The following is an 11,019-nucleotide window of genomic DNA, read 5'->3' as shown; positions in this document are numbered from 1 at the left end:
ATAGGACTATTTTATTGCATTGAAACGTAAAACCGGGAAACGTAGTGTTGGCAGGCCCCCCACAAGATGGACCGACGACCTGGTAAAGGTTGCCGGAGTCCGATGGATGAGGGCGGCCCAGGACCGGTCCTATTGGCGCTCGATGGGGGAGGCCTTTGTCCAGCAGTGGACGATTCCCGGCTGAGATGATGATGATGATGATTGCATTTTGATATAGAATCACATTGTTTGATTCGCCAACTTAAAGGCTTTATAATAATAATAGTATTTAAAGTTTTTTTTTATATCTACATTTAAATAATATGTTTCAAGTAAAGATCCCCAGAATCGATCTCGGACACATCGCTACGATGGCAATTAATTCTGAAGTGTGTTGTTTTGTTAACATTATTTGTTAGTTATCACATTCAATGATAAGTTTAATAAATATGATTCGCAAGATAAGCTCATTAATTCTGCTATACTGTTTACAAACGAGTACCCTACTGTCAATGTCAATGTAAATGTCAAACGTTGTCACTAGTTTGCCCCCCGGCCCCCTCCCGCAACGTGAAGATTCCTTTCTGTCTCTACATTTTTTTGATAAAGCTGCTCTACTACACTTTCCACATTCGAAAGTATGCATTAATATAATTCCTTAAATCTAAGTTGGTAACTGAAACCCTAAAAGTTTACATATTCGAGTCGTGTTTGCTCAGAAATACTAAAAATGGACGGACCATCAGCACCGAAGAAAAAACTCAAAACCGTAAGTGATATCTTTGCATTCTTATTTGTGTACACGCATTATCAATTATCGTTATCAAGCCGGTTTGATCAATGAAGGCAAAACCGTTCTAATCGTTCATTTTTACTTGAAGTGACCAGTTTCATTGCCATCGTTTAATTATTTTCTTTTGTGCCTAATTTTTATTTTCTTATTCAATTTAATACAATGAGTCGTTTTAAAGTATTTATTAAATTAACCTAGAACTATTCCTGGAAATAGTTTCGTGATTTTATCTGTTTTATTTATCAAGGAAGTGATAATAAATCTTAGAAACTTTATATTAATTTATTTGATGACCTATATTTTATTGAGCATATCAGGAATGCTAAAAAATCTGTCTAGTATTATCTAAACCATAGTTTTGCATAACACTATACTACCTATAACAGCAAAATACAGGTTCTATTTTTTAAACCTTTTTAAGCACATTTAAAACTTGTTAATGAAATAGTCATTTGTAATAAACAACTGAACTGCTTTTGTTATTCTAAAGTCTACTTGACTAGAAGTCTTAATTCAAATGCTAATTTGTATTCAAATTACAGGTCTTGTACATATGATAATGTTTATAAACTAGTTATTAATATGCAATATGCAATGCAACATACATCTCTAAGTGTCACTTTATAATAGGCGGTAATTTCTGAATAAAAACTTATTAGATTTATTAGGTCAAGAGCAGAAACAGCATGAGGTATTTTATAGTTGTTTTATTGATGATGAAGCTATTTGAATATTCGAATATTGTTTTCAACTCATAAGGGACTGTAACTAGGTACTTATTTGCACAATGAGTTGTAAATCGGAATCATCTGTTCTTTTATACACTTAAAATGTATGAAGGTATGGACTTTGTAACCTAATTGTTATAATAAGTATAGTTACTCAAACTCTGTTCTCATGGTTTTGGCAACCTGGAGGAATATGGGTATTTAGGAAAAACTAAAAAGTTTGGTCAAACTGTGAATATTTTTTGTTTATTGTGGTTAATTATGAGGGGTTATGATTCAATAAAGAAAAATAACATTATCTGGAGTATAATAATCTCGTCTTTCATTCTTATAATAAATAGAATAGTGCCCTAATATCACATTTAAAAAAAATGTTTTATTATCACATGCAAGCATTTACTTGTATAGAAAAAAACTCTCGCGTAATTTTAAAGTATCAATCAGTACTTAAATAGGCATAAATACGAAGCCCAGTTACGATCTCCAATCAAAAACCTACATTTCCATAAACACATTACACTTTCGTACATACCCCCTACATCGACTGCGTAATCAACTACAGCGTAAAACCGTTATCAGACTGATAAGTGCTAATGTACCAACAATAGAACTAAGTAATGTATCGATCGATCGTTGTGCCTAATTTACTTCAATCGGTAACATGTTTGAAATGAATTTGGTTGAAGTTGCTATAGTTACAGACAATTTTGTTCAACAAAATACATTACTTTCTTTCAAAACTTCTGATTTCGACGAGCTACGCCACGTTTTTTCAGATACCAAAGCTTTGGGTTACTTTATAATAGTTCCTTTCTATATGGTAGAAAAAAAATTGTAAAAAAGTAAGTATTGTAACTACGTTAAAAATTAAAAATAATATACGATAACATATTTTACAGGTGACTAGGAAAATTTCAGTCATCAGTCAGTACTAACGACTAGCTAGCCTTTGACATTAGAATTGGGTACTCGAAGAAAGTCGTTTTTGTTCCTATCAGTGTTTGGATACAAAAAAGTGTCTATCAGTTTGTCGATAGTCGATAGTAGCAGGAAATTAGCTAATAGGCCGCTCGAAGTATTCTTGACTTTTGCTAATAAAGAAATTACAGCTGACAGCATCTTATCGTAGTAGCAATAAGCGTTAAACATTCAGAATATTCTTCACAAAAATGTCGGTATTGATAAACATTTGCCTACCTAAACCAAGACGTACGGTCTTGTCTACCAACTTCTGCCCGCTATTTTGTTCGCATGAAAAGATACTCCCGGAATAAAAAGTCTCCTATGTGTTAATGTAGGTTACGAGTTCATCCAAATTCGTTCTGTAGTTTTGTCATGATTGAGTAGCCACACAAACATTTTCAATCCACTAAGACTATATAGGAATTATCTCGTATATGCATTGTTGCTCGAATTTACTTGACATTTCGGCGCTGGTTAGCTAAATATTCAGCTAGCGACGAAAGCTTGAAAGCTAAGAAAATATATGGTTCTATTTGTTTATCCGAAAACACTCGCCTTTTTATACGCAGGAAGCGATTACCCGATATCAATCACCTAGTAACAATCAATATGGGTGGTAATATTAAGATTACTTACATCACTGCAGTATTAGCACTAAAACTAGTCATTACCCCTTTATAGTCATCGTGAGTATCAAAACTCGAACAAATAATTGATAATTATAGATTAATAATATAATACCTGTAAATAACAAGAAATTGGGCATAATATTTGTGAAGTTTCATCATTGGAAAATTTCTCGAGATATTTTCTCATTGCGATAAAAAAACAATTAATTAAAATTAGCAGACCTACTTGATTGCTTTATCACCGCTGCTCAGTTGATGTTTTACGATAAAGAATGTTTAGGGGGCTTGGTCATTATACTGAAAAGAAAATGCAGCTATGTACATCAACCGACTAAGCAAGGGTATAGGATTGGATCCCTTGGAGGATCCCTAAATGATTTGGTCATGTTAAATGATGTCTCTTAATCAAATAATTTCTAGAATATAGACTGTATCTGCTATATTGATGTATTGTATCTACCTAAGTCCACTTGTTCAAGTTGCTATCAAAAAGTGAAGGATTTCAACGGCCATTTCGGCGATGTGTACCTCTAAAAAGACTTCATAGGTACTAGAAACAAAGCTTATAAAACCAATACTCTGACAAAACAGCGCGTTGCTAAAAAAACATTTCCGTCACGTATGCCAAAATTTGCAGGTTCACTGTTATTCATTCAATGGCTATTATTTTTCAGTCTAAAAAAACCGGACCTAACAGTGCAATACGCAGAACTTTTCGGTACCGGAATTTTAATTACTAACTGAAATCCGAGTAGCCCGACAAAAACTATGCGACACAAACACATGTAACCAATTGCTTTTTTACGTTTGACCTCAGTTAATCATAATTAGAATTGACAAGTTCCAAGCTTCTTTATTAGGCCCAGTTAGTTTCCGGCTGCTATTGACGCGGTTAATGTGCTACTATTTCTGGATCAAGGATCTTAGAATGCAAACTTGCTGGTTAATTTTATACAATGCAATAATTGTTTTGACTAGAAGTACTGAGCTTACGTGCGTTATATAACAATAGAACTGTTTATGTAAAATCCTGATTATTCCTTTCATTAAAAAATATTGTACACGAAATGTAAAATTCTAAAGAAAAGCCTCCGGACGAAGCACTTAGCAGGTCCTCAGAAACGCTCTTGATTTAATTTGGCTCTTGCAACTGTCAACTTGTCGAAAACTTGGCAGCTTACTAACAAAAAATCTCGGGGTACGCCAATAAATACTCCCCTGAAGTGACTGTCTTGGCCATATAATAAAAATAAAAACACAATAACTGTTCATGAGAATAAAAAAAATACATTTTCCGGATTCAAAACAATCATTTTCTAACAAGGCTAAAATGCAGTGCAAGTGTTCTGCCGTCCAATAAACAACAAGTATTATTTACTAGCAATTTAAAATACAGTATCATTCAGCGATCGCGCCAGTCTAGTGCTCAGCGGCGTGAGCGACGTGCGTGCTGCTACGTTCATTGCCCAACCGGTTTTTTTAGAACGCACTCGTTCGAAGTTGGCGGGAAAGTTTCATTTGTCATTGTTATTTTTTTTTATTTCAAACATGAGTCTGGAATTAAGGAACAAGAAGGTATCTGAAACCTTCGAAAAATATAAAATCGGTGAATGGGGCAACGGACATCCCAGAACGGTTAGTTTTTTTTTATTATTATGCATTTTTACTAGGTACTATACTGTGTATGTTGTGCGAATTTTTTTCTTCGCAATTGCAGTGAATTATTAATTAATTCAATACTTAATTACGTCCTAATTTATCTACTTTGTAAGGATAAATACTTCATAAAATATTGTGTCAAGAAATTAACAAAGTGCTCTTTATTATTCTTTGTTTTAAATATATCCTCAATTAGTCAATTGCATTAATACTTTCACTGAATTAACATTAGGGTTCAACTTTCTATCCGGTCACCATAATATGAACATTTAATTTACTCGTATGTTATAAATTAATTACTTAATGCAAATAAAAAGTTATTTACGATGTATAAATACGCAATAATAATACATCGGTAATTTTTAATCATCGATCCTGATGCCTGAGGGAAATCCTTCAAGTTCGGGTCATATGTATGTCGTTGTTACATTCTTATGATATTTTGATTGAATATTAAATAAACAAATAATTTCGCCGTTAGAGAAATAAAATTTCTTTTATGGTCAGATATAATTTTGTGCATGTTTATAAACATTACGAAAAATAAACTAAGAAATGCTTTAGGCATCAAAATAAAATCATTTAGTTAGCTCAAATATTGGATCTTAGATTTTCAATGTTACAGTTCAGCAATTTATCTCCAGTGTCAAAGGTATAGAGTGAAAAGAGAATTTCTCATAGACTCTCTACTATTTAGTCATTTGAGTTGATCTGTACTCCGTTTATTGGCCAAATAGTATCATTATTATTAAATATTTTTACTTAGGTACAATACAAATCGAAGATGAAAAACATCACTTATCTGATCTGATAAAGACATCTTATCAAAAGTCGCACTATTATTTTCCCATATCCCTAATCATGTTGTTCGATATTTTCACGTCTTATACGTCAATGGATAAGATTTCGACCACAAGTGCCACACATAATGTATTATCATGGCATTTTATTACCTGCCTTGTATTGGCAGCTTAAGATACTAAGATACTGTTAAAATATTATCCAAATTGATCCTTGCAATAACAGCGGACTTGCTTAGTTTATCATCGATGTTTATTGTGTTACAATAGGTCTTATTTTCCGTTCTAAAATGAATTTTATTGACTTAAAGATAGAGCATGTTTTACGGCTATCAGTTTGGGTACCTTTTATTATATATATTACTATAACACTACTTAAATATTATATCATCGTATAGAAAGATTATTTATCTGAGATATAATTTTCACCTTTGTTTTAGTAGGTCATCGAAAAATTTAATCGCTATAAACTTCCAATAGACTATTTAAGGTGGAGCATTGCCACAAAAATAACAAGGTTCTTAAGTCTTTTTTTGTTTCCTTCAAGTCAATAATCTCCCCAAGACAACATAATTAAATTCATTTATAGTACCTACATGTAATCTGACCCAAAAATATATTAAACGCGGAAGAAATCATGACGCATCTCTATAGTAACCGGTTTTGCACTAACAGCTGATTGAGGGCCATAATATCAAACAGCCTTGTATAAACAACCAATACAATTTGTAAGACATTTGTTAGTAAACAAAATTTGTAGGGATTGTAACTGTAAATTGATTGATAATAATATAATCTAATGTTAGAGACATCGTTGCACGAAGAACAAAAATGGTACCTGATATTTTAATTATGCTTCTAACAGATGGTCCAATGTGTTTCTTTGTATAAGTAGGTACCAATAAGATTTTGGTGCCAGCTTTGGACTTGTCTGTAGATCTTGAGGGCTGGTCGCAGATACCATTAGTTTCTTCACTTTTTTTACAAAAATATTCTCGAAACATGTAAATTGTCAAGCGTAAAAGGTGCAAAAAGTAACAAGCTTTCTTATGTATGTATATTGTAACTTTCTGCTCACAGCGGAACTGATACCTTCCTTATTATGACTTGACCTCTGTTCCAGTACTATTTATTTTCTATGTACGTGATGCCGGAAAACCGAAATTAAACCTTATTATTGCACTTGATCTTCCGAGTCGCATATCTAGATGCAAAATGTTCCGCATGATTACCACGAGTGTGATGGTATCAAGGCTTGATAAAACTAATTCACTACCCACAGCTCTGATAAAACCTTAACGATATCCCATCAGATATTTCGTAATATCTTTTGACGCATACAATTATATGTGCAAAGAAAAAGACCTTGGACTTTCGATATTTCGAAGAAAAAATTGCAATCAGTACGTGAGGATAAACTATGTACGTCTGCTTGCCAACCTCACTGTTTCTTTTGCTCCATGATTACTAAAGTTACTCCCCTTTCTATTTTTTCTAAATAAAAACGCCTGTACGCTATCCTCCATCTAATTGAGATTGTCCTCAACTTTAAAAGTGGCTTAAATCATCTATTACGTAATTTTATGTTGTGTTTGTACTTTTCTGTTTAATTTGCTGCTATTGTTCATTGTAAAGACAGCGTATGATTTTATTTAATCATCCGCATTTAGCCAATCTGAAACAAAAATCTGTAGTTACGTACTCGAAAGTTAGAATTAATTCGCGGAAACCGTAATCCCAACGTGTATTCTGGGAATATTCGCACGTGTAAAAACATCAAACTGCTTTAAAAGTAAAATTTTGTTTTCGTTTCTTATTATAATTAGGGTCCTGGGAGAATCCAACGTTGTTGAATTGGCTATAAAAAGTAATTCGTCTGGTAGTTTTGCATAGAAACTCACTTTATTCTACAGTCGTAATGTGAATATTATGTCCAGAAGTGCATACAATAGGTCGATGTCCTCCATGGCATTCCAACATAGGCATACTAGATTGCATCTTAGCCTAGTCTATAAAGTAACTGTTGTTATCGCATCTACAATTTCTAGAGTACTTTGATTGGATAACCATTCACTTGAATACTTTACTTGAATGTAATTGATACTTTGAAAGTTTTTGATGCCGGCTTCCATTATAACCAAAAAACGGCTTGGTTCAATGTAAGAGATAATACTACTGTCATGGTTAGTTTATTAAGACTAGATAAAACTTTATTCACTAGTCAGGTTGGTATGATAATTACAACAAGCTTTTGACGTAATAGTCGTTTTGGTCGTGACCTGCGCAAAGCTAAATAAGCAGTAAAATAGCATATCGGATTTTCTATACGCACATTGCAGTATTATTAATAGCTATACTTTTGTGCTCAGCTCATTCTTTATCACAATGTCAGGTGTTTTACCTCCACGTGTATGTATTATGAAATACGAATTCGTGTTTTCAATTCGTTATATTGTTTTGGACGATATCGTTCTTTTAAATTGGGCATACGTAGATCGCATTGATGTGTAGCAAAAGTATATGATTATGATGAAACTACTCACGCTAGGTATTGAAGAAAATGAAAGTTATCAGAGTAAACTAGTTTTAAACTAATTTTAAGCTGCTCCTATGATGAGTATGACCGTATTGTTACGATTAAGTAATTTTAATTCCATGGGTCACAAAACACCCTAATAATACATGAAATCTGAGTGTAATGAGAATAAGAGGGTTTAGTTAGTAACTATGAAATTAAAGCTGTCCTTATATGGATTTACAGACTCCATGTTTGCCCCTTTAATTATAATCTTCATTTCGTTTTCTTTAACACAGTGGCAGCATTCCTTTCTTTACCTCAGCAATTCCCTACTAAGTCACAGAGGGAGACAGTTTCGTATATCCTGCCGCCACCTCGTCTGGTTCCACAGGAAGCCTTTGTCGAAGGTTAAACAGCCTAGTAGGAAATAGTAGGAGCAGCCGGTCTCTGGCCATTATGCCACGATTACGCCGCCGGCTTTAGTTTACGTAAACACTGGACTTTCTCCGCATTTCTCAAGCCGTGCGATTCCTACGAGTTAATAAAGTATCAAGTAGCTTCCACTTATGAGTGAATGTATATTTTTTTGGCAAATCAATCTCAATTTGACACAACAGGCTGGTGGCAAAATTAACAGGAAAATGTAAAACAAAATGGCTTCGTAATATCAAAAATGTAGTTCAGTATTACCTAAGCTTATGCGTGATTAATGCGATATCAAATTTTGAAAAGGGCACATTTCACGTGAGAATAGTAAGACATAATAATAATAATATGACATTTTAGAAACGGCTTATCCAATTTAAAGAAGCATTGACACAAGATAATAAAAATTACAGTCTCTTATTTTCTTGCGTCTTTTGTATTACAATAAGTAATAGTTTCTCACTCCCACGTGACATTTACGCAAACATTAGTGAAGGTAGTAAAATTAATTGCGATTTTCTCTTTCATTCATTAGTGGCAGTGCATTATTTGTTTTACGACCTATATAATGTAGTTCACAATAACAAGAGTAATGCTTTGACAATATTTACCTAACGATAATTTAGTCCTTATGTCTAGTACCTTTGGGTATAGAACAATAATTGTCATTAAGTACTAAGTATTAGTACTTGAAGTATTAGTAGTATTTGTTTAACACAATAATAAAACTATGATTATTATTTGCTTATATTTCAAGCCGTTCGTATTACTCGTGGTTTATGAAAGATTTATTAACATAGACTGAACTTAATCATATTTTAATAGAATTATGTTTTGATTGTATTAAAACAGGTCTTATTCATCTCTTATTTTTTTTAGGATAGATATAGAAGATTCATTTATTGCTTGCTTACCGCTTACTACCTTCGGCCCGCGGTTTCGCCCGCCTGAAAATATTTCCCGGGGTAGAGTGTTATCAGTGCATCAAATTTCCGTCCAGTAGTAGTTTTCGGAGTAACAAACATACATACATCCATTCATAGGTACTTACTAATTTTCACATTTATAATATAAATTCATAGTTTACATAAAGGCAAAATTAATGTTTTATTTTTAATTTGTGGTTTTGCATCAATATTGTAAAGTTGCAACGTGCAAAATGCAAATGAAGGGTCGTGGCTTTAATCAATATGAGTGCGGTTAGATTCGTAAATCAGACCCAATAATGAGCCTCCAAAAAGGGTTTTAAAAACACATATTCCAACCGTGTAGGAAGTATAAAGTTCCTATCTATACTTATTATATAACTCTTATTACATACAAACATAAAATTACGTCTCCTTTCCATAAAAATAGAGAACAGAGAATGCCACTGGGTACGATCCTTACAAATCTTTACATACAGGACCGCCGGTCGGTTGTTGATTGATCAATTTATTTACAGTGCATTATTTCGACTATTGTATTCAGACACAGGGACTGTGTATCTTCGAAGACAATTTAATTATGTTATAATTAATGTATTCAACAGTCTGTGTGCCAAGTTCCTGTCGAACCCTTTATTGGTATAAACAAATGCAGTTCTTCTTCTTCTTCTTATCGTATGGTTAGTGGTCAACCTAGTGACAAAGTTGTTCAAGCCGCCCGAAGGCCTTTGACGTGGCTTAACGATTGTTATCTTAAATGACAACAACCGGGACCAACTTTTTACGTGCCCTCCGAAGCACGGAGATGCCCTGTTCAAATACCACTATGCGGTCACCCATCTATGGAATGACCGAGCCGAGGTTTGCTTAACCCACAGATCGTTTACCGACCGGTGAGCGCAACTGGCTACGGGCGCCTCAGACTTCAGAAATGCAGTAATCAGCAGATACAACAAAAGTCCTGATATCATAAGAAACATTATTTTTCATTATGATATCAGAGTATTTTCTAGAAAAGACGGAAAACACGTTCCTGAAACTAAGGGACATAAAGTAGTATCTCATTACACGATATTGGAATAAGTGTACAATGACGTTGTCTATAGAAAAGTTCTATACCGTTAAAATCACATCGCCTCCTGAATGAAAATGAACACTCATAATGTCATGCTCGTGATACAATAAGATTTTAATGCCAGAACAAAATTGATTGTTACTATGCTACGGTATTTGAGCATAATATAACAAGCATGCAATAAAATCAAACAGTAGTTTTTAAATCATTTATGTTTCTCTGAGCCTTTTTTTTTATAGAAAAACGTAATTCTGATTGATTCCGGTGTACAGTCCTTGGTGCCATTTCCTTGTACGTGGTTTTAAGAAGGAGTTTATAAAGCTGTTTCTAGGAAATGTCTGAAAAAGAACTTAGGTTCCGTTAAATGGGTCAGTAGTTTTGTTCTAATTTGTCGTCGGTTTTATTTAAAGGGTTTGCGTTGTTATACCAACTTTTTGCAATGGATGATTGAGGAGGGGAGACATAATGTTTGAAGTATTTAAAATTATCCTTGAAATAAAAAATAGATTTTATAATAGACGGA

At 33.5% G+C, this 11,019-nt stretch overlaps 1 protein-coding gene across 2 annotated transcripts in view; it reads left to right on the top strand.

Moving 5' to 3' along the window:
* The first annotated feature begins 525 nt into the window (after positions 1 to 525).
* The window catches only part of Papss (3'-phosphoadenosine 5'-phosphosulfate synthase), a 29,182-nt gene continuing 18,688 nt past the window's right edge, over positions 526 to 11,019 (top strand). Inside the window, exon 1 of one of the 2 annotated variants that reach the window (XM_076114724.1) lies at positions 526 to 748. In XM_076114724.1, the coding sequence (XP_075970839.1) occupies positions 710 to 748 (39 nt within the window). In that variant the 5' untranslated portion in view covers positions 526 to 709. Of the gene's footprint in view, positions 749 to 4,493; positions 4,728 to 11,019 lie in introns of those variants that run through there. The other variant, XM_076114723.1, reaches the window with a different exon arrangement.

The sequence above is a fragment of the Anticarsia gemmatalis genome, chromosome 5 (genome assembly GCF_050436995.1).
Source record: "Anticarsia gemmatalis isolate Benzon Research Colony breed Stoneville strain chromosome 5, ilAntGemm2 primary, whole genome shotgun sequence".
Classification (NCBI taxonomy): Eukaryota; Metazoa; Arthropoda; class Insecta; order Lepidoptera; family Erebidae; genus Anticarsia; species Anticarsia gemmatalis.
Note: the sequence above shows the minus strand (reverse complement) of the source record. Positions and strands in the feature narration are given on the sequence as shown.